General features: G+C 40.1%; 1 protein-coding gene across 1 annotated transcript in view; it reads right to left on the minus strand.

The window, feature by feature from the left end:
* Positions 1–25,201, minus strand: part of METTL16 (methyltransferase 16, N6-methyladenosine) — a 65,687-nt gene that overhangs the window by 23,428 nt on the left and 17,058 nt on the right. The window contains exons 3-6 of the mRNA XM_047757983.1: positions 17,966–18,165; positions 14,110–14,250; positions 11,565–11,680; positions 7,005–7,147 (exon numbers count right to left, since the gene is read on the minus strand). Of these exons, the coding sequence (XP_047613939.1) occupies positions 7,005–7,147; positions 11,565–11,680; positions 14,110–14,250; positions 17,966–18,165 (600 nt within the window). The remainder of the gene's footprint in view (positions 1–7,004; positions 7,148–11,564; positions 11,681–14,109; positions 14,251–17,965; positions 18,166–25,201) is intronic.

Consider the following 25,201-nt stretch of genomic DNA (forward strand, 5'->3'; position numbering starts at 1 on the left):
GCAAGTAAATATTTAGATAACCAAGGCTTGTAACAATTACATATGTCATTGGTACTTAAAATAGGCACAGCAGAGTTCATATTTCTTTTAACCTTTACTGTAAGCTGAATACTGTATCATGAATCTTTTAAAAATTTAATCTTATCAATACACCTACTATTTTCTGCAAGTTGCATTTCTTAGCGAAAAAACAGAAGTAATTGGGTGTATTAAAAATTCTGTTTGTTTCACTTAAAAAAAAAAAATGCCTACCCATTAGATCCTGGCTACTCTCCACAGACATCTTGTGACAACTAATCAAAATGCAAGTAGGAAAAAAAAATGAAAGGGAAGATCTAGTTACCCAAGAGACTTTGAGCCCATTATACTATTTTAATGATGAAAGTAGCACTCCACTCATTACAGCACTTAGTAGTAATTCCTTAGAGACAGCAGGTTTCAAGAAAAATTATTTTTAAATTATTTCAAATGCATAGGAATTGCGAGATTAGTACAAACGATTCCAGTGTACTCTTCAACCAGAGGCACTGCACTTCCCCCCATCTGCTTGCTCTGTGTGTGTTTTTTTCCTAAATCATCTGAGAGTTAGCTACAGACATCATCATGCCCCTTTACCCTTAAATATTGTGGCATGTACATTTTAAAAACAAGGACATTCTCTTATAAATGAGGACATTCTCAATGATCAAACTGAGAAAATTTAGCACTCATACCACACTATTATCTGGGATACAGTCCATACTCAAATTCCACCAATTATCCCAATAATGTCCTTCACGTCAATTTTCTCCCCTGGTGCAAGATCCAATCTAGGATCATGTATCTCATTTACGTGTCAAGTCTCTTTAGTCTCTTTCAATCTGGAACAGTTTTATGGTCTTTTTTTACATTCATGACCTTAATATTTCTGAAGAACTGTCTTAACAAAATCCCTCAAGTTACGCTGAAATTTCCTCACAGATTCAGGTTAAACATTTGGGGCATGAAGAGCACGGAAGTGCTATCTGTCCTCTCACATCAGGAGAGGATTACCTGGTCAAGGTGGTATCCTGCAGTCTCTCCACTATAAAGTTACCAAAGTTCTCTTTGTAATTGGGAACATATTTTGAAACTATGAAAATATTCTGTTCCTCTTCAAAATTTCCATTGTTGATCCCTCCATCAATCATTACTGTAACAACTGCAAAATGGTGATATTTCTAAATTTATTATTCTTTCTACATTTATTAGTTGGCATTCTAGTTTAACAAATGGCTTTTCCTCTATTCCTCTTATATATTTCATTCGCTTATTTTATCCAATGGGTTATAATCCATTACTGTCATTATTCATTCTAAACTTATATTGTTCTATATTTGGCTTGGGCTGGCTCCTATGTTCTTTTAACATTTAATACCATAAAAGGTATTATCTCAATCTTACAGACAAGGAAAATGAAGAGTCTTACGCTTTTATAAAGGCAAGTCAAAATTTGTAGTAGAATTGGACAATTTTTTAGCTGGAGAATTAACTAAAAGCTCAGTTATGAAACTTACAGTTGCTTGCAACTATCACTTACAGCAGCCCATAACTATGTCACCATCTAGCTTAAAAAAAAAAACTAAATAGCAGAGTTCCCATTGTGGCTCAACTGGTAATGAACCCAACTAGAATCCACGATGAGGCAGATTCAATCTCTGGCCTTGATCAGTGGTTAAGGATCTGGCGTTGCTGTGGGCTGTGGTGTAGGCGGCAGCTGCAGCTCTGATTCAACCCCTCACCTGGGAACTTCCACATGATGTGGGTGTGGCCATAAAAAAGCAAAAAAAAAAAAATTATAAAAAGGCCCAGACTGTCAAAATTTATCACCCATCACCAGATATGTGGGTTTTACCCAGACCCAAGAATTTTCCAAGATCTAGCAGGGGGTATAGAATGGAAAGAAAAAGCAAAAAGGGGAGTTCCCGTCGTGGCGCAGTGGTTAACAAATCCAACTAGGAACCATGAGGTTGCGGGTTCGATCCCTGCCCTTGCTCAGTGGGTTAACAATCCGGCGTTGCCGTGAGCTGTGGTGTAGGTTGCAGACGCAGCTCGGATCCCACGTTGCTGTGGCTCGTGGGATCGCCGAGTAGGCCGGCGGCTACAGCTCCGATTCGACCCCTAGCTTGGGAACCTCCACATGCCAAGGGAACAGCCCCAGAAATGGCAAAAAAAAAAAAGCAAAAAGAAGGAGTGAAACCAGTATTCAATTGGAACTTTGTAACTCTGGTTCCCGGAAAAATCATAAAATCATTGCCATAAAGAGCATCAGCTGTAGACCTAATAACGAATGACAAGAGTAGAATCCAGACCATGAAGAGTTTTATAAAGTCTGCTAATTTATTTAGAAGGTTAGATGAGTGAGTCTCTAAAAGAGAAAATGCTATTAAATAATAAGCTCAAGTCACAGGCACAAAAAGTAAAAGGTAAAGATGACAAGCACTTGCAAATCTTCACCAACGACAGAAAGTCTAATAATATCATATGTCGATTAATCTTCAACAATAAAGAAAAGAAAAGGCTGTGAACTTAGAAGTCGAACTGCAGGCTGGGCTACAGAGGCTGCATGGGATGGTGGAAAGAGCGTAAGACCAGAATTAGGAGATCCGGGTCCCAAATTTCTAACCTGTACAACTACGAGGTTGGATAACTTTCTCTCCCAAGGGCCTTCCGGCTGCAAAATTCCTTCAGATACAAAACCACAGTTGCTGCTGAGTGTGACTTAGGCGAGGCACGAATCATAAGGAGGTGAGGCATCTAAAGTGCCATCACTGAGGTCAGGCCAACGACTTTAACTTATTTCACTCCATAATGTTACAAATTTGACTTCATTTCTGCACTTCTTCAGGAACAAGAAGAGGGATAAGGAGCAGGTAGTAGGGTTTAAATACTTATTTTTCAGAGCTCCAAAACGCGCCATTTCCATGGTATCCTAAAATTTGAGAGTGACATAGTGGGGTAAACATTATGTCAACTATAAAAATATGCAGGAGGACATGAACTGTTAATATATACAAATGAAAGTCACCTGAGTACGAGGTAAAACTGTAAACAGTATTTGCGTGCAATACTCTCTCAAAAAAAACCACTGCTCTATTTGCTTTTCAGTGAGAATCGCTTCATTCTTCCTCTCTTCCTTGTATCTTCCCTTGCAACCTGCCTGAGTTCTAACAGAGCAGACAAGACGGCTGAACTCTTTCCTTAAATGAACTGTACAGGGCAACTTTTCCCATATGTGACGCCAACATCGAAATGGCTGACTCACCAGAGACAGGATGGGCTCCAGCAACTGACCCTTCCTGGCAAACATTCACCTCTTACTCAATTTGAGGGCTGCCACAGAGCCAGGTACCAGGGACCTGGAACATCCTGACCAATTTCTCTCTCTTAGAACAGTATTCCTTTAAAGTATAGCTCAAATGGAACTTTGGAAATAATAGAAATTGACTGATTAAAAGCCTCCTAAAAAACAACCTTCCCCATTTTCCTGGATGATTCCAGTTCCCTCAAAAGCTGACCAATAATGAAATGGCCACATGGCGTTGGTTACCTCTTGCATGAGTTTCAGTGCTCTGTTACTTTCAGTTTATTTTACTTACTGAGACTCTTCTCAATGCTCAGTATAACTTAAGTCTCTTTTTTCTTTCTACTCTAATGTATCTTTGAAGAAATCAATTTAAGGTAAGAATTTATTAACATTTGGCTTTAATATTATGTAAATTTTGAGGAGTGGACGATCCAATAATCTAGCTGCTTTCCATAAATATTTAAATAAACTAACATTGAACAAATTAGGATATTTGATTTTAGAATTGGCCTTTTAATTCTTTTTTTGTTTTTTATCTTTTTAAGGCTGCACCCACGGCATATGGAGGTTCCCGGGCTAGGGGTCAAATCAGAGCTGTAGCCGCTGGCCTACACCAATGCCAGATCCGAGTTGCATCTGTGACCTACACCACAGCTCACGGCAACGCTGGATCCTTAACCCACTGAGCAAGACCAGGGATCAAGCCGACAACCTCAGGGCTCCTAGTGGGATTCGTTTCCACTGCACTATAACGGGAACTTGGGCCTTTTAATAAAATAAGTAACTTTAAACTCCTATAAATTCAAGATAAAATCTTCCCTACTTAGCAACTCTAGTTCTGGGTATTCATCCAAAAGAATGGAAAGAAGTGTCTTCAGAAATATTTGTACATCCCTCAGAGTTCCTGCCATGGCACCGTGGAAACAAATCCGACTAGTAACCACGAGGTTGGGGGTCCGATCCCTGGCCTCATGCAGTGGGTTAAGGATCTGGCGTTGCTGTGGTGTAGGCCAGCAGCCGTGGCTCCAATTAGACCTCTAGCCTAGGAACCTCCATATGCCGTGGGTACAGCCCTAAAAAGCAAAAAAAAAAAAAAAAAAAAAAGAAGAAGAAGAAGTAGTATTTGTGCATCCTGTTCATAGCAACATTAACCATGACTGCCAAAAGGTGGAAGTAACCCAGTGTCCATCACCAGAAGACTGGATAAATACAACATACTGTATAAATACAATAGAATGTTAATATTATTCAGCCCTAAAAAGAAAGAAAACCCTGAAACATGCAATAATATGAATGAATATTGAGGACATGATGTTAAGTGAACAAGTCAGTCACAAAGGACAAATACGATTCTGTTTGTGTAAGGTAATTAGAACAGTAAATTCGGAGACAGAAAGTAGAATGGTGGTTGCCGGGGTTATGGGAAGAGAGGGAGTTCGGAGTGGTTGTTTAACGGGAATATAGTTTTAGTTTTACAGGAAGAAAGAGTTCTGGAGATCAGCTGCATGACAACATCAATGCACTTATTAATACTAATGAATCGCACACTTTTTCAATTTGTTTTGGCTGTGCCCACAGCATGCAGAAGTTTCTGGGCCTGGGATAGAACCCGCACCACAGCAGTGACAACACCAAATCCTTAACTGCTAGGCCACCAAGGAATTCTGAACCATCCACTTTATTTTTTTTTAATTTATTTTATTTTATTTTTTTGTCTTTTTGCCATTTCTTGGGCTGCTCCAGTGGCATATGGAGGTTCCCAGGCTAGGGGTCTGATCGGAGCTGTAGCTGCCAGCCTATGCCAGAGCCACAGCAACGCGGGATCCGAGCCACGTCTGCAACCTACACCACAGCTCATGGCAACGCCGGATCCTTAACCCACTGAGCAAGGGCAGGGATCGAACCCGCAACCTCATGGTTCCTAGTCGGATTCATTAACCACTGCGCCACAGCGGGAACTCCTGAACCATACACTTTAAATTAAGATGGGGAATTCCCAGGTGGCTCAGCAGGTTAAGGATCCAGAGCTGTCACTGCTATGGTGAGGGTTCGATCCCAGGCCTAGGAACTTCCACATGCATGGGCACCATACCAACCCCGACAAATGGTTAAGATAGTAAATTTTATGTTACGTGTATTTTACCACAATTTTTAAAAAATCCTCTCTATGCTACAAACCTAACTCCTAGGTTGAAAGCCCTTTTAGTTTTGAACTCTCACAGTATCCATCATTTCAACATCACTTGGCAGGGTGAGAAGTCAAATGAGACAAATAGCTCTGAGTACTCGTGCTGCTTAATGAAAGGTGTGTTGTCTGAAATAATTAGCCTTTAAAAAGGAATAGCCTTAACTCTCCTCTGGAATTGGTCAGTGATCTCAGTTTCCCTTAATTAAGTTCTTGACAGCTCAGCGTCCTAACATCTGTCATTGTTTGGGAGACTGACTCCAAGAACATAAATTGCTTCGAGGACTAGGCAACAAATTTATTCTGGTTCATGGGACAGATCTGAACCCATCTGTTTCCTAATCAAAAGCCATATTTGAATAGTTTTGTTCCATCATATTACCACACAAATGGGAGCAACACAATCATATGGTATTTTCCTCCTTTCTATCCATGTAGCACAGATGATTACAGGAAACACAAATCAATTAAAGGGATGAGACCTGAATAGACATGTTTCCAAGGAAGATATACAGATGGCCAACAAGCACATGAAAAAATGCTCAACATCACTGATTATTAGAGAAATGCAAATCAAAACTACCACGAGATACCACATCACACCAGGCAGAATGGCCATCATTAAGAAGTCCACAAATAACAAATGCTGGAGGGGGTGTGGAGAAAAGGGAACCCTCCTGCACTGTTGGTGGGAATGTAAGCTGCCACAGCCACTATGGAGAACAGTATGGAGGTACCTTAGAAGTCTATACATAGAACTGCCATATGACCCAGCAATCCCACTCTTGGGCAGATATCCGGACAAAACTTTCCTTAAAAAAGACACACGCACCCACAAGTTCATTGCAGCTCTATTCACAATAGCCAACCCAAATGTCCATCGACAGATGATTGGAAGATGTGATATATATACACAATGGAATACCACTCAGCCATAAAAAAGAACAAAATAATGCCATTTGCAGCAACATGGATGGAATTAGAGACTCATACTAAATGAAGTAAGTCAGAAAGAGAAAGACAAATACCATATGATATCACTTATATCTGGAATCTAATATACAGCACAAATGATCCTTTCCACAGAAAAGAAAATCATGGACTTGGAGAATAGATTTGCGGTTGCCAAGGGGGAGGGAGAGGGTGTGGGGTGGATTGGGAGCTTGGGGTTAATGGATGCAAACTACTGCCTTTGGAATGGATTAGCAATGAGATCCTGCTGTGTAGCACTGGGAACTATGTCTAGTCACTTATGATGGAGCATGATAAATGTATTGGGGAAATAACAATTAAAAAATAATAATAAATGAATAAAAAATTAAAGGCATGAGAGCATCCTCATAAACAGGGTCTTTGCAGACTGTAGGATCTACGACATTTTCGGTTTTTATCTGTTTATTCTTCAGACCACTGTGCTTTCATTTTCTGTAAGTCACATGCTTTCTTTCTGAATTACAGGGGGAAAATATTCTCATGTTGTAATAACCAACTTACCTTAATCTTTTTTTAAGTTGTAAACTGTCGTGGATGATCCTTTTAACAAACTCCAATTCACCTCCTTCTGCCATGATCTCTGTGATACCTCCTGTATTTACAGAACTAGGTGGGGGTCGTCGCGGATTTCGAGAGTTTACTCCCTGAACAACAACAACAAAAAACCCTGGTGAAAAATCTTTACACCTTATGACCAGGTTTTTCACTGTAATCTACCTCTAAGTAAAAACGCTTAGACCTAATTTCAGTTCCCAAGTATTAGGCTAGGTTTAGGATTTAAAAATCATAGAACCACTGCATTTGAAACAACTTCATTCATGCAAATATTCCTTCCCTGAGTCTTTACCTTCCATCATTGTGATTAAACATTAATATTTTACTTTTTTATGTAGCTAATTCTGTCGCTTCTTCTTCCTTTTTCAAAATGGCTGTACTCATGGCATATGGAAGTTCTTGGGCCCGGGACTGAATCTGAGCCACAGCTGTGACCTACACCACAGCTGCAACAGTATGAGATCCTTTAACTCACTGCGCCAGGCTGGGGCTCAAACCTTCACCTCTGCAGCAATCCAAGCCGCTATAGTCAGATTTTTAACCCAATACGCCACGACAGGAACTCCTGTCACTTCTTTATGTTTTGTCTTGATAGCACACACAGTAAATATTCCACAGAAAGATTAGATAAATATTTACTATCTTTTCTTCTAGTACTTCATGGTTTCACTTTTATTTATTTATTTTTGGGCCACACTTGCAGCATGCAGAAGTTCTTAGACAAGGGACTGAACCATGCCACAGCAGTGACCCAAGCTGCTGCAGTGACGGCGTAGCTGGATCCTTAACCTGCTGATCCACAAGAGAACTGCTATGGTTTCACTTTTAAAATTTAAGTATTTAATCCACTCTTATCTCACACTATAGTTTAAAAAAAAAGAAAAACTTAAATAGATCAAATATTTAAATACAAAAAGTTGAGAGTTCCCGTTGTGGCTCAGTGGTTAACGAACCCAACTAATATCCATGAAGATGTGGGTTTGATCCCTGGCCTCACTCAGTGGGTTAAGGATCTGGCATTGCCGTGAGCTGTGATGCTGGTCACAGATGAGGCTGAGATCCTGCGTTGCTGTGGCTGTGGTGTAGGCTGGCAGCTGCAGCTCTGATTCAAGCCCTAGCCTGGGAACCTCCAGATGCCGTGGGTGCGGCCCTAAAAAAAGACAAAAGACAAAATAAATAAATAAATAAATAAAACAAGCTAGGGAGTTGGTGATGTGGCTCAATGGGTTAAGGACCCAACACTGTCTCTGTGAGGATGCAGGTTCGATCCCTGGCCTTGCTCAGAGGGTTAAGGATCCCACTTGCATTGCTGAAACTGTGGCATAGGGTGGCTCGGATTCAGTGTTGCCATGGCTGTGGCTTAGGACTCACCTGTGGCTCTGATTCGAACCCTAGCCTGGGCACTTCCGTATGCTGCAGGTGTAGTCATAAAAGAAAAAAAACTATGTACGTGTGTGTGGGTGTATGTATATATATGAAGCTGAAACTAAAACTCTTAGAAGAAAACATAGGAATGAGTCTTCATCACCTTGCATTAGGCAATGGCTTCTTAGGTATGACACCAAAAGTATAAGCAACAAAATAAAAAACATTCTGGCAGTTCCTTAACAATTAAACAGAGAGTTACCATATGACCCAGTAATTCTACTCCTAGGTATATACCTAAGAGAAATGAAAACACTTCCACACAAACATAATGCTCACAGCAGCATTGTTGATAATAACCAAAAAGTGAATAAAACCCAAATGTCCATCAACTAATGAAGGGATCAGTAAAATGTGGTATTTCCATAGAATGGAATATTATTTGTCAATGAAAAGAAATGAAGTACTGGGAGTTCCTGATGTGGCTCAGTGGTAACAAACCTGGTATACATGAGGATGTGGGTTCAATCCCTGCCCTCACTCAGTGGGTTAAGGATCAGGCATCCGTGAGCTACGGCAGAGGTCACAGACGCGGCTTGGATCTGGCGTTGCCGTGGCTGTGGTATAGGCTGGCAGCTATAGCTCAGATTAGATCCCTAGCCCAGGAACTTCCATTATGCTGCAGGTGCAGCCCTAAATACCAAAAAACAAAGAAGCAAACAAACAAAAAAACAAAAAAAGCACTGTACATGCTACAATATGGATGAAGCATGAAAACATATCATGCTCAGTGAAAGAAGTCAGCTGCAAAAGACCAGATCCTATACGACTCCATTTTCATGAAATGTCTAAAACAGGCAAATCCACAGAAACAGAAAGTAGACTCACTGTTGCCTAACACTTAGGGGGCTGTAGGGAAACCAAGAGTAACTGCTAAGCCGTGTGGGGTTTTTTTGGGGGGGGAGTGGGTGATGAATATGCTCTAAAATTGATTGTGGTGATGGCTGCACAACTCTGTGACTATACTAAAAATGATTAAATTCTACCCGTTAGGTAGGTGAATTAATGGTATGTAAATTGTATCTCAATAAAGCTTCTATAAAAAGATAGTTAGGGGCGGGATAAATTAGAAGGTTGGAATTAACATATATGACACTACTATATATAAAATAGGTAAGTAACAAGGACCTACTGTAGAGCACAGGGAAATACACTCAACATTCTGTATTAACCTTTATGGGAAAAGAATCTGAAAAAGAATGGGTATATGTATAACTGATTCACTTTACTGTACACCTGAGACTAACACATTTTAAGTCAACTATCCTCCAATAAAGTTTTTTAAAAAAGATATTTAGTTCTGGTGTTAGTTATAGTCTTATTTCTTCATCTGGATGCTGGTTCTATGGGAACATTCACTTTGGAAAATCCAGTTTACATTCATGGCATACATACTTCTAATGTATCTCTTTCTCTCTCAATATATACATATATATGTTGTATCTCAATATTGTTTTAAAAAATATACCATAGGAAGTGGCTATTTTAGTTCTTATACTTTATCTGCATCAGAGACTAAAATTTAGATTTCTTAAATCCTGCTTCACTTCATATTCCAATCTAGAAAGGTTTAGTATTGCTAACAAATTTCCATCCACTTTCCACCTACCAAAAATTTAATCTACCTGGAAATTTTTTTTTGAGTGGGTACACCCTCGGCACATGGAAGTTACTGGGTCAGGGAATAGAACCCGTGCCACAGGTTGCAACCTGTGCCACAGCTATGACAAAGCCAGCTCCTTGACCTGCTGCACTACATGGGAACTTTTTGTAATATATTTGGTTTTTAAGTATGTAAATAAATAGTACTTTAGGGTGTCTGAGTGATACTAAAAACACCTTAATCTCTCAAAGTTTAAAGTATACACAATTCATTTCCTTCTGATTAATATTACTCACTTTCTATTAATTTTTCTCTGGATAAAGAAAAACTTAGGTTTAAATAAATAATTTTGTTTTGTCTTTTAGGGCCGCACCCGTGGCATATGGAGGTTCCAGGCTAGGCGTCCAGTTGGAGCTGTGGCCACTGGCCTACACCCGAGGCACAGCAATGTGGAATCTCAGCCATGTCTGCGTTCTACACCACAGCTCACGGCAACGCCAGATCCTTAACCCACTGAGAGAGGCCAGGGAACGAACCTGCATCCTCATGGATGCTAGTTGGGTTCGTTAACCACTAAGCCTCGACAGGAACCCCTTTTAAAAAAATTATTATTGTTATTGTTATTTTTTTTTGTCTTTTGTCTGTTGTTGTTGTTGTTGTTGCTATTTCTTGGGCCGCTCCCGCGGCATATGGAGGTTCCCAGGCTAGGGGTCTAATGGGAGCTGTAGCCACCGGCCTACGCCAGAGCCACAGCAACGCAGGATCCAAGCCGCGTCTGCAACCTACACCACAGCTCACGGCAACGCCGGATCGTCAACCCACTGAGCAAGGGCAGGGACCGAACCCGCAACCTCATGGTTCCTAGTCGGATTCGTTAACCACTGCGCCACGACGGAACTCCTGTTATTTTGATTTTTAATAGCTTAGTTGTTTTTAGCCAATATATCTTTTTCCATGAGTAAATATATTTTTCATTTTAAGTTGGAAAGACAAAATCAGACATCTTTTTCCTATCAAATGATAGGTGGCAATAAAAGCAGTGACCTCCTCCTTAAGACCAGAAGCCCAATGCAACTGTAACCTAAGTTGGTAGACTCAGAAGAAATTCAAATGTTCAATGGTTTGGGGAACTCTCTCCTTAGCCCGCCCCTCTGCCACAAGTAAACCAGCCTGAGAACAAAAACAACCCAGGGCCAGATCAGAGCCAAAGGGAACCTGAAAAACAGAGCCTCGGCCTTAATATTATGATGAACTCCTTGGTCAAACTATTCCTGAAGTCCATGCTATTGCTAGATTCCTCAGATACATAAACCAATAAAGCTTCTTTGTTGTTACGTCAATCTGAATTGGGTTTTCAGGTGTTTGATACCAGAAGCATCCTGACTGATTGAGCTTCCAAAATAAAAGTTGTTCTTATCCTTGCAAACAAAGGAAACTTAGATAAACATTCAACTACTTTAAAGCAGAAGATATTTTACCTTGGCTTCCAACTGATTGGCAAAAAAGGGAGGGTTGCACATGCAGAAGTCATAGATTATCTCAGATTCTTCTTTAAGTGCATCCATCAGGAGTGTCTTCTGTGGTACCTTTACCACTAGGAGAAAAGAAGTAGAGACTGTTAACTACTGTTAATACTGAAGTCGTTTTCAAATGTGTTCACAAATTCTTTGACACTAGTCCCTTTAAGAGGTGAAGTTTGGGAGTTCCCTATGGCTCAGTGGTTAACAAACCCTACTAGTATCCATGAGGACTCGGGTTTGATCCCTGGCCTCAATCCGTGGGTTAAGGATGTGGCTTTGCCATGAGGTAGTGTAGATCACAGACATGGCTTGGATCCCGAGTTGCTATGGCTGTGGCATAGGCCAGTGGCTGCAGCTCCAACTCAACACCTAGCCTAGGAACCTCCATGTGCTGTGGGTGTCGCCCTAAAGAGCCAAAAAAAAAAAGAGGTGAAGTTTGATTTTCCTATCCTTGAATAAGGCTTCACTCAGTGACTCGCTTTTATTTATTAAAAAGAATATGATGGAAGTGACAGACTATCAGTCCTGAGGTGAGGTCATAAAAAGCAACATGGCATTCTCCTTGCTCCGTCTCTTGAATTATGTGTTCTGGGAGAAGCCAGGTGATATGCTCTAAGAACGCCTAAGGAGCCCTGAGGAGAGGTCCACAGGGCAATGAACTAAAGCTTCCTGCCAGTAGCCATGGTAAGTGAGCCATCTTGGAAGCAAATCTCTATCCCCAATCTTTCAGACTGCAACCTCGTGAAAGACTCTGGACCAAAACCACCCAGCTAGGCCATGGCATATTTTAACCCACAGGAACTATGAGACAATAAATGTTTATTGTTTAAAGCTCAGAGTTCCCGTCGTGGCTCAGTGGTTAACGAATCTGACTAGGAACATGAGGTTACACGTTCGATCCCTGGCCTCGCTCAGTGGGTTAAGAATCTGGTGTTGCCGTGAGCTGTGGTGTAGGTAGCAGACGTGGCTCAGATCCAGCATTGCTGTGGTTCTGGTGTAGGCTGGCGACTACAGCTCTGATTAGACCCCTAGCCTGGGAACCTCCATATGCCAAGGGTGCAGCCCTAGAAAAGACAAAAAGACCAAACCAAACCAAACAAAACAAAAAACACTTGCCCGATTTTGGAGTAATTTGTAATACGGGAATGGATAACTAAAAAACCCTTTAATAATGAATTAGTACCTCCCCTTACAATGATATGTTTAACTTAGTAAGAAAAGGCTAAGGTCTCTTTAACGTCAAAAAAGCCCTTTATATATACAATAAGCACAAAAATAAAAAGTAACTAAGCACTAAGGAGATACGACTATTTGTAGCACAGTTCCATATAGCACTGAAATAAAAGATAGTATACTTTAATCAGTAGCAGGATTTCCTTCTTTTTAAAATCTTGGTGACTAGCTTCTCATTATTAGTGGTAGTTGTGTTCTATAAAGTCACCACCACAATGAATTAGTGACTACTGAACCACTGGCTAACAGAAATACAGGGTTAGGTAACTTTGAGCCTCTGGTCACATTTTCAGCAACTGAGCAATATATATCCTTACGTTACGTATTTCTTTTTAAAGAACCTTATCTAATATACATCACTGATGCATCAACATTGAACTTATGGCCAAAAGTATTACAATGTGTCTGAATGGAACTTACCTGACACATTATTTTCTCTGTAAGGCACATTACAGCCTTCCAGTACTTAGGAACACTCAATAGCACTCAAGCACTATAGTTAGGGCCATTGTAAACAGCAAAATTACCAAGAAAAAGTAAGAAACTTTAAAGAAAAAAAAAGTAGTACTAAACAGACTAGGAAAAGGACACATGTTTACAGCATGAGAGCTGAAACAAGAGAGCAGGACATTGCTTGTTCACTTTCAGCCAGAAACACACATGCTGGGTGACTCAAATTTTTTGCCACTTTGTACATGTCTGTGAATGACAACGAAAGTACCACCAGTATAGATTTGGGGGCTAAAAATAGCCCCAAGTAGGCAAACTTTATCAAGTAAGTAAATTCATAAACACAGAATCCACAAATTATAAGGAGTGACTGTGTCTACTGCTGCTTTTTTTTTTTAGTTAATTCTAACAAAGCCGCGACCCAATTACAATGTACCAGATTTTTAAAAATTATCAAAGTGTGTATGTTAAAGCAAAAGATAATGAGATGTGTTAAAATAGAAACACAGTGAGTTCTTGTGTGGTGCAGCAGAAATGAATCTGACTAGGAACCATGGGGTTTCGGGTTTGATCCCTGGCCTTGCTCAGTGGGTTAAGGATCTGGCATTGCTATGAGCTGTGGTGTAGGTCGCAGACTCGGTTCGGATCACGCGTTGCTGTGGCTCTGGGATAGGCCGGCAGCTGTAGCTCTGATTAGACCCCTAGCCTGGGAATCCCCATATGCCGCATGTACGGCCCTAAAAAGCAAACAAACAAATAAGAAAAGATACACAGGTGAATAAACAAAGCTTGAAAGAGATGTTTATTCTGCAGAGCTAACCTTTTATAAGATCAGATAAGTTATTCTGTTCCACATTCTTCTTTGCATAGTTGAAGCACATGTCATCTACTTCTGTTGCAAGGAAATACCAGCCATTTAAGGTTGTTCCAAGTAAAGGATAGATGCAGGATGCCCCAGTACCTAGTAAAATAAGAATTCAAAACATACTGCACACACTTGAGGGTGAGGTGAGAACAATAAGCAAAACCACCATTCCTCTCTTCTTAGAATTCTTACGGCCTTAACAGCTTAAATCCTAAGCTGGTACTGATCATACACAGAATGTGGCTACCAGCTTCTATAGTCATTTCATGCATCTTAGTCTTACTTCATAATTAGATTTGAATTTCCTAGAATAGAAACTTTGCTGTCCTCTTTGTATGCTGTATGTAAAAGTATGCATAACTGGCTAGCGATTAAGGCATACTTGACTAACTGAAAATTATCAAAGCAATTTAATTTACTTTACAAAAAGTCTTCATTTTATATCTCACAAAATTTGATTTTCTTGAAAGATATCAGTGTCATTTGTTAAAACAGCACAGTAATATCTTAAAATAGATCAATGTATAGATCTCATCCTACAAAGGCAGAAAAAAATACATACAGTATAAAATTGTTATGCTTTTAAGCCACTCAATTCCCCACATATTTATCTGTTGTTACTTGAAGGAAACCAGAAGTAAAAACAAAAAAAACAAAACAAAACAAAAAACAAAAAATAAAACCTCCTAAAAACTAAAGAAAGAGTTTATTTTTTAGATGTGGATACATCTGATCCAGATTCAAAACATCAATTACTGGCTTGCCCCACCAGTTTCAAGGCAGATATTCAGAAGCAGATCCTCCAGGCAAAAATCTACGGCAATTAGGGTTTGGTCCTAGACTTTCATAGAGAAGCTCTAACCACAGACTGGACTATATGCTACCCACAGATAGAACTGCATTTACAACCACTGGCTGATCTTCACCAGCATGATCCTAAAGAGCATATGTGAAGAAGAACAGCCAGTGTTTTTCTCCAAGGCCCAAAGGAGTCAGCCCATTCCAGCCATTCCAGGCCTGCCTTCCACTGACCACATTTTGCTGCCAGTCTAGCCTGCTAGGGATTTGGCAGGAAGAGCTAGAGGCCAGTGACACTCCCAACCCAGAAGAAAGCCAGGCTCATCTCACTGTTTTCTCATTAAGCATTCTGAACAGGCAAGTAAAAGACATGACAACAACTGACGGCCAGAACATTTGAGCTCTTTGACAGTCACAGTGATTGTGACACTTCCTATCATGTTTACCTAACAGCCTCCTGGCCCTGACAGTCCTGGGCATCATCGCCTTGGGGATGTGGGAGGTGGAGAGGGAATTATTTAGGCCCTGCTGGCCATTCTGGCAAGCCAGTCATTCAGAATAAAGAAATTAAGGACATTTTAGCAGCACTTTCAGTTCTGTAGGGGAAAAAAATATATACCACATCCCAGGCCCTCGATTCTCACACAACTGTCTCTCTCTTCTTCATACTTCAATTTCATTTAAAAAAGAAAAAAAAAAAAAGAATACTTTCCCTCAGCTGTCTGAAGATCAGGTGCCACCAGGGTAACACACACAGGTAAAAGACTTGTCCTCCACCAAAAATCAAGTTTCTCAATTCTTAAGATCAAAAGACCTGTATTCTAACATTCGAATCCCCTCAGAAAGCTGAGTGACATTTTTAAGTGGGTAATAATCCTTATAATGATAAATAAAAATGGAAAGTGTATAATCATAGAATTAGAGCAAACTGATGGTGTCTGGGGGAAGAATTTATATAAAACCCTAATTAGAATGAATTGTGATTTTAGCAACATTGCCCCTTGTGAAGAGCTAAAATCCATTAACCTCCTATATCCCCAAGCGCTATTTTAGAAGGTTTGGGGCATAATTAAAATAAATTAGTACCAAATAGGTTCTTTTTTTTTTTTTTTTTGGTCTTTTTGCCATTTTCTTGGGCCGATCCCAAGACATACGGAGGTTCCCAGGCTAGGGGTCAAATCAGAGCTGTAGCCACCAGCCTACACCAGAGCCACAGCAACGCGGGATCCGAGTCACGTCTGCAACCTACACCACAGCTCGTGGCAACGCTGGATCCTTAACCCACTGAGCAAAGCCAGGGATTGAACCCGCAACCTCCTGGTTCCTACTCAGATTCGTTAACCAATGAGCCATGACGGGAACTACCCAAATAGGTTAAGCTTTTTTATAACCCATCGGCCAATCTGCTATCAACATAAAAGAAGAGAAACTTGTATTAAACTCCATCATTACATAGTGCTTAGTTCATATAGGGTGCCGGAATTTTGAATGTTGAAAGATTGATGATTCCATCCATCAACAAGAACGACGATTCTTCCATCAACATTCAACAAATTGGAGTTCCTGCTGTGGTGCAGCAGAAATGAATCCGACTAGTAACCATGAGGTTGCAGGTTCGATCCCTGGCCTTGCTGTGAGCTGTGGTGTAGCGTCTGCGGCTCAGATCTCGAGTTGCTGTGGTGTAGGCCGGCAGCTGTAGCTCCAATTAGACCCCCAGCCTGGAAACCTCCATATGCCACGGGTGCAGCCCTAAAAAGCAAAAAAAATAAAAATAAATAAATAAAAAGGTTAAAGACTGAGCTTTAGGGATTCTTAATATTTAATGGCCAGATGCAGAAAAGTAAGCCTCAAAAGGAGAGAAGAATCACTAGAAACGAAAAAAGAAAAGCAGAAGAGTCTGGTGTCAGGGAAGCCAATGGAGGAGAGTGCATAAAGGAGAAAGGAGAAGTCAGTAGAGGCTGCTGAGGTCAGGTAGGATGAGGATTGAAAATGCAAAATGTCAAAGTTGAACATCTACTACTTAGAAACTGGGCTTCTTATTAACTATGCTATATTTAGAAATAGAGTCCATAGAGTTGTTAATTCAATTCTTCCTTCTTTCTATAAAGGACTAAAATTAAAATATTTTAAACCCTATCAAATGAAAACACTGGCTATGAAAAACATACAATGTGTTTACAATTGCAAAACATTTGCTGGTGTCATTTGCTTCTATTTATCTACCTCTCTCCCAAATGAACCAAACTGCACAGTTTTCTCCACTGTAAAAGTTTACACTGAAGACATCTTTAACTTGGAGTTCCCGTCGTGGCTCAGTGGTTAGCGAATCCGACTAGGAACCATGAGGTTGCGGGTTCGACCCCTGGCCTCGCTCAGTGGGTTAAGGATCTGGCGTTGCTGTGAGCCATGGTGTAGGTCGCAGACGTGACTCGGATCTGGTGTTGCTGAGGCTCTGGCGTAGGACGGTAGCCACAGCTCCAATTGGACCTCTAGCCTGGGAACCTCCATATGCCTCGGGTACGGCTCTAGAAAAGACAAAATAAGACGTCTTTAACTCGAGGCCTTTTTTCTTTCCTTTAATTTTGCATTAAATACTCTCTATGAATAATCGTCTAAGAGATTCCTAAAAATACTCAGGCCCACATGATCTTTTATTAAATGGCCATCACTACAAAATCTCAATAGGGAGACTACTATACTAACATTAAATAATTCAGAGTAAAAATAATGCCCAAGAGACACATACGTCAACATGGTAATTTGAAAAGCTAAGAAAACAAGAGCCTCACTTTCCTTCTGGACTTTTGTCCCCCCTTGTCCCCTATTTGGTGCTGATGATCCCTTCTCAAGAGAAACTGATAACAGAAAAAGCCCAGGTATACCAAATGACAATAATATCTGTAGCCAGCTTCGCTCGTAAAACAAATACCCAGAAGTTTTCAAAGACTATGCAAAGAACTTGCAAAACTTATGAAACTTACGTTTAGCCAAAAAAGAACTTAAAACCACATACCTATGTCAATTCCTCTTCGGAGAGTACTTTTGTCAGAGTCGTGATGACCAATCAGATCTTCTACCCAATGAATATAGTTGAGTCTCAAGGGAACTGTGGGAATTAGTCTCTCCAATGGAATATCAATGGAAAGTCCAAAATCTTCCCTTAGGAGAGTACAAGTCAGAGCTCTGACTGCTTCAGGGTCTTTAAAATTCAGACTGAGGAGTGGAGAAAAAGAGGTAAAACTGATTAGTAAGAACTGCTATGCTGTACAAGCTCTATGGCAGCCATGTAGCACCAAAATCCATCTGAATTTCCTAGAAGAGCACATATAAACAGTTATGTAGAGCATTCAGCACTGTGGCACATACACACGGTTTTAACAGTCACAGTGTATCACAGGCAGTATAAATTTCCAACCTAAAATATTACATTTTCATACATGGAGCACAGAGGACAAGAGAGCTCCATTCCAATTCCTGCCTCATTGTCTCCTTAGTCAGGTGATTTTAGACAAGTTATTTAGCCTCTATGACAGACATTGTTTCCTCAGCTGTAAAACGGGGCTAATAATACCTATGTATACAGCTGCTGTGACATAAAGTGTGAAAAGTGATAGCATAATTCCTACTACATATTAACTTGTACAACTGCTGGTTATTTTTACTGTTATCAATTAACATGATTTGATGGCAGCACTCTTTGAAAATCATACTTAAGAGTGAAAAGAAAGCAGTTATAAATGTTTAATAATGAAAACAGGATAAGAGGCTTAAATGTAACAAATATCAGATATCAAATTGTAAATGTGACTATTTTTAGCAGGTTTCCTAAGTAATAATTTATATGCTATAAATTCACCTGTAAGTACATGATCCAGTGGGTTTTGGTATATTCACAGAGTTGTGCAATCACCACTGTAATCTGGTTGTAGAATACGTCCATTACCCCAAAAGAGAAGCCCCATGTCCATCTGTAAGACAGTCCTCATTCCCACCCTCAGCTCTAGGCAACCACTGATATATTTCTGTCTCTACAGATTTGCCTTTTGTGAACATTTCATACATATGAATCATATTATATGTGGTCTTTGTGTCTGCATTCTTTTTTTTTTGTCTTTTTGTCTTTTTAGGGCCCCACGTGCCACATATGGAGGTTCCCAGGCTAGGGGTCAAATAGGAACTATAGCCAGCAGCCACAGCCACAACCTACACCATCACTCACAGCAATGCTGGATCCTTTAACCCACTGAGGAAGGCCAGGGATTGAACCCACATCCTCATGGATACTAGCTGGGTTCATTACTGCTGAGCCACAATGGGAACTCCTGTGTCTGGATTCTTTCACTTAGCACAATGTTTGTGAGGTCCATCCCTGGTATAACATGCATCAGTACTTCACGCTTTTTTATGGCCAAATTATATACCACCGTATGGATAGCCACACTGTGGTTTATTTATTGCATGAATAACCACATTTGTGGTTTGTTTACCCCTTCACCACTTGATGGACATTTGGACTGTTTCTACTTTTGTCTACTGTGAACAATTCCGCTATAAGTATTCACATACCAGTCTTCACATGCAATGTGTTTTCATTTCTCTTGAGTAGATAATGTAGGAATGTATGAAATATTTATGTTTAACTTTTAAGGAACTTGTGTCAATATAACTATTTTGATGTTAAAATGCTGCTAAACTGAATATCTTAAAAAGAAAATTAACAGACCTTATATTTTATAAATGGGGCAACAACAAGGGAGAGCAAAATGCCAACCAGATGAGACTAAACTACAAAAGGTAAGAAGAGCTTGAAACTGTCTGCTCAGAATTCTGCCCTAAAGTTCTATGTTGAGAGCTGACTCTCCTAAAGCAACTTCTGATCTGATCTATCTTCCTCTCTGTTCCCTTCTTGGTCAACAAATGACCAATCATTTTGAAAAATTCAATGCCCAGATGCCCCAGTGCCAAGATGGAAGAGCACGCTATTCATTTCGTTACCAAGGAAACTTCAGGGAAGTACCATGGACCTAAGCTCTTCCATTACCCATAGCAAAGATGTTCTAGTACGGGAGTTCAGACCTGGACTATCTAATCTTGGTTCTGCAATCAACTAGCCAGGGACTTACAAGTCACTTTCTTTTTATTTTTTCATTTACTTTTGGGAGGTGAAGGGGAAGAAGATAGCTTTATTGCTTTGCCAGGCAAAGAGGACCACAGCAGGCTAATGCCTTAAAGACTGCCCCCCGAAAGTCACGTTAGTTCTTAGGTCTCAGTTTCTTCATCTGTAAAATCAAGGGATTAGATACAATAATTTAAGGGTCCTTCCAGGTCAACTTTCACAGCTCTAAGAATACTAAGAACTGGTAAAATGGTAGACACTTAACTATTGGTAGAGCAAATAACAGAGACACGGGGAATTCCCGTCATGGCACAGCAGAAACGAATCTGACTAGGAACCATGAGGTTGCGGGTTTGATCCCTGGCCTGACTCAGTGGGTTAATGATCCCGCGTTGCAGTGAGCTGTGTGGTATAGGTCAAAGAAGTGGCTTGGATCTAGCGTTGCTGTGGCTGTGGCGTAGGCTGGCGGCTCCAGCTCTGATTAGACCCATAGCCTGGGAACCTCCATATGTTGCGGGTGTGGCCCTAAAAAGCAAAAAAATAAAAACAAAAACAAAAAACAACAAATAGAGACATGGAACAATCCATGGAAACAGTTAATGAAGGCAGAAAGAACAACCAAATAGTAAACATTTTCATTATCTTCCAGTCTGATCCCATAAGAAATTCTTATTCTTCTGCTACCTGATATCGACCATACTCATATAAATTTTGAACACTATAAAATATTGAATACATATTAAGGAATACATAATTGGTGGTTGTTAGATGATATGACCCACTTTTAAAAAAACTGCTTAGAAAATACAACATTAATAGTAAAAAAAATTGTGAAAAGAGTGATGATGGGTGGGATTAGATTTCAGGAATATAGACTTGGTTTTTGTCCATTCAAAAAATCCATTCAAAAATTGCACTCTATACTTGAATACAACTTTTTCTCGGGACTTCTGAGAATGCCTCCAGGCACTAATTTATAGGGAAAAAAATGGAAGAGATTAAGAATGAAACTTTAATATAATCTACAGCAAACAGGACGTCTATAGTGGAATCTCAAAAGATACAATAAAAGCCTGGAAGCAATGACTCCACTGTAATGAGCATACTCAGTATTCCAGATCTTGGTTTCCAAATGCCACTCTTCACCCAAAAGGAATTGGAGTTTCTTGGATATATGACTGTTCCAGGTCTAGAGTAGGAAAAGTACAAGATGAGCCTGGAACTTTCTGTTGTGACAGAAAATATAACAACCTCCAAGAAATGTAAGAAAAAGTCAAAAGGATACTGACCACCTTGAACAGGCTTCCACTGGCCAAATCTGGGACAATCTGAATGAAAAATGCTAGCAAAGGATCACAGTCTAAGGAATAAAAGATGACATGAGTCTATACTTACATAAATGGATAAATAAATGAGATAGAAAGAACAGCTCTTACAGAACAACAATTAACAAATGCAGAAGTGGAGTTCCTGTTGCGGCTCAGTGGTTAACAAACCAGGTAATATCCATGAGGATGCAGATTTGATTCCTGGCCTTGCTCAGTGGGTTAAGGATCTGATGTTGCTGTGAGCTGTGGTTTAGTTCAAAGACGTGGCTCAGATCCCAAGTTGCTGTGGCTCTGGCGTAGGCCAGCAGCTACAGCTCAGACTGGACCCCTAGCCTGGGAACCTCCATATGCCACGGGTTCAGACCTAGAAAAGGCAAAAAGACAAAAAAAAAAAATGTGGCTAGAATCCTTGGCCTTGCTCAGTAGGTTAAGGACCTGCCATTGCACCGAGCTGTGGTGTAGGCTGCAGATGCGGCTCGGATCTGGCATTGCTGTGGCCGTGGCACAGGCTGGTGGCTGAGGCTCTGATTTGACTCCTAGACTGGGAACTTCCATATGCTATGAGTGCAGTCCTAAAAAGAAAAATAAATAAATAAAGAGTGAAGTTTACAGTATGTGAACTGTATCTCAATAAACAAATAAAATGAAAATGAATAAGATGTTAAAAAAAGATGATAAACATTTTTGTTCCTGAATAAAAGAACCAAAGGAGTAGAACAGAGAAATATTTAAAGACAAGATTCAAGTAATTTTCCAAAATCAAAAGACTCACTGTGTCCCTAGAAAAGCCAATATAGAATTAGCGATACCAATACATAGCCTAGAAAAGTTATTAGACTTCAAAGATTAAAAGAAAAAAATCCGGAATCCCCGTCGTGGCGCAGTGGTTAACAAATCTGACTAGGAACCACGAGGTTGCAGGTTCGATCCCTGCCCTTGCTCAGTGGGTTAAGGATCCAGCATTGCTGTGAGCTGTGGTGTAGGTGGCAGACGCGGCTCGGATCCTGCGTTGCTGTGGCTCTGGCTTAGGCTCTGGCTTAGGCTGGCAGCTACAGCTCCGATTCAACCCCTAGCCTGGGAACCTCCATATGCCGCAGGAGAGGCCCAAAGAAATGGCAAAAAGGCAAAAAAAAAAAAGAAAAAGAAAAAAATCCTTTAGACAGCCAGGTAAAAAAATTAAATCACGTGTTGCGGGGAGGTAAGGCAGCAGACTTCCACACGGCACTATTTAATAGCAGAAGATAAAAGAACACTCACTATAAGGCCCTTAGGGGAAAAAAGTGTTACTTAACCATTTTACACTGAGCCAAATTGTACTTCCAGTATAATGACAATAGTTTCGTTTTGGCCGCACTTGCAGCATGTAGAAGTTCTGGGGCCAGGGACCAAACCCACGCTACAGCAGCTACTTGAGCTACAGCAGTGACAACGCTAGAGCCTTAACACACTGAGCCACCAGGGAACTCCTAGGTAACCATTTTTGAGCATACAAGAACTCAAGGAACACAACTCCTATGATTCCTTATGAAAAAATTCCTAAGAAAAAATTCAACCAATCAACAGATAAATGAAGAAACTGGCAAAAGGACTAGCATGAGCACTGAAGCTATTTTTAACCAGAGAACAAAATTAAAACACCTGTGTATTGTGGCTATATAATACAACGTAAGTTTGTAAACCATGACAATGTAGACATAACTAAAATTAAGGAGGGAAAACAGGAAAGGAAGAGGTAGTTAAGTACATAATTTCCACAGCTTTTATACATGGAATCAAAAGATTTCATCTCAAGCTGACACAAATATACATTTAGGAAGGTATATACTAGAAAAAGTAAGAGAAATAATCAAATAAAATCAAGTGGTAAAGGAAAGGGAGGTGAAAACCAGATCGCACAGTGTAAAGGAAAAAAAAAGAATCAAAACAAAGTACAATGTAAAGTTTCTGTTGTGGTGCAGTGGAAATGAATCTGACTAGTATCCATGAGGATGCAGGTTCGATCCGTGGCCTCGATCAGTGGGTTAAGGGATCCAGTGTGGCTATGGCAGAGGCCAGCAGCTGGAGCTCCAATTTGACTCCTAGCCTGGGAACCTCCATAAGCCATGGTGTGGCCCAAAAATACCAAAAAAAAAAAAAAAAAAAATTTCTGAGAAGCAGGAAAAGCATTAAATGACATGAAGAAGCTAATGCACTGCAACAGTCAAAAACACAAAATGCTAGAACAAAGTCAAGAGGACAGAACTTCAAAAGTGACTGATTTTACTTTGAGGTAGGGATGTGTGATCTTTTAAAGACAAGTTTCTATAAAACAGTGAAAGAGGAAGTTTATTACATAAATATATGCTGGCAACAAAAGTCTCATTAAAATACATTAAGCCTATTTAAAGGGATATTAAATCTATTCCTAGACTTCGGAGGTAGATATATATGTTAATTATCATTTGTGGGGGCTGATAAAGGAGAGTTAATAAATAGGCAAGCAACCATGAACACAGTGCTGCTTCACTAAATAGCATAGCAATTGCCTCAATCAATTTTCACATTTAAAAAAAAAAAGGCTAGCACTGTCTTTGTATTTCTTCCTCAATTAAACGCAGTACAAACTCAGTTTCAACAAAATAAACTATACAGCAATAAAAAGGAATTAAAAATATAAAAACTTTATTTTTAATTCTAACAAGAATACTGTACTGTACTCCTCTGAAATCAGTCAAGTGTTTGAAAAAGATGGGCCAACTCCACCTCCTTCAATGACAGCAATGATAGTCAATTTTTACAAATGGAAAGGAGTTCACATCTGAGTACCACACTAAAGCATTCAAATAAGTTCACATTCTTTATTCCATAATGGTAGCCCAATCTATTACTAAGCTTCCCTACTAGACACTCAAAACAAGTATAACCCACTCTGACATTTATGTTCAAAGCCCTAACCTGAAATGTAAAATATAAAAGGAACTTACTAATAACCTAGATACCTTATAAAATAAACAACGAACAGTACTACCTAAGAGCAGTATCTACTGACGGAACTGTTAACGGAACACTTCTGAATGTTATTTTGCAGACATTTTGAATAAAATTGTGAACATTAGGAATTGCATACTCAAATATTTACAAGGTGCTACTCAAAATGCCAGTCCCTGACAAGATATGGTGCTTATGCCAGAATGTACATCAAGGAGTTCCCGTTGTGGCTCAGTGGTTAACGAATCCAACTAGGAACCATGAGGTTGTGGGTTCAATCCCTGGCCTCGCTCAGTGGGTTAAGGATCTGGCATTGCTGTGAGCTGTGGTGTAGGTTGCAGACTCAGCTCAGATCCTGAGGTGCTGTGGCTGTGGTGTTAGACCGGCAGCTGCAGCTCTGATTTGACCCTTAGCCTGGGAACCTCCATATGCCAAGGGTGCGGCCCTAAAAAAAAAAAAAAAAGTGTTTCACTCTTAAGAGTGCCCTTGTGGCATAGCAGGTTAACAATCTGTCGTTGTCACTGCAGCAGCTTGGGTCAATGCTATTAGAGTGAGGTTTCAGTCTCTGGTCTGGGAACTTCCAGATGCTGCAGGCAGGGACCAAAAAAAAAAAAAAAAAGCTTGACTCTCTTTGAGCACTACTTTGCTCAAGTGAGTTATATAGACTAGGTTAGAATTTTTAAGAGGTGATTGTTGGCATTCATTCCTTTATTCAATCAACAGATTTAACATGTCAGCTATGTACCAGGCATTGTGCAAAATGCTAGAGATACTGCAGTAAGCAAATATAGACATAATCTCTCCCTTCATGAAGCTGATAGTCTGGTAGAAGGTAAGT

The sequence above is a fragment of the Phacochoerus africanus genome, chromosome 14 (assembly GCF_016906955.1).
Source record: "Phacochoerus africanus isolate WHEZ1 chromosome 14, ROS_Pafr_v1, whole genome shotgun sequence".
In the NCBI taxonomy this organism is placed as follows: Eukaryota; Metazoa; Chordata; class Mammalia; order Artiodactyla; family Suidae; genus Phacochoerus; species Phacochoerus africanus.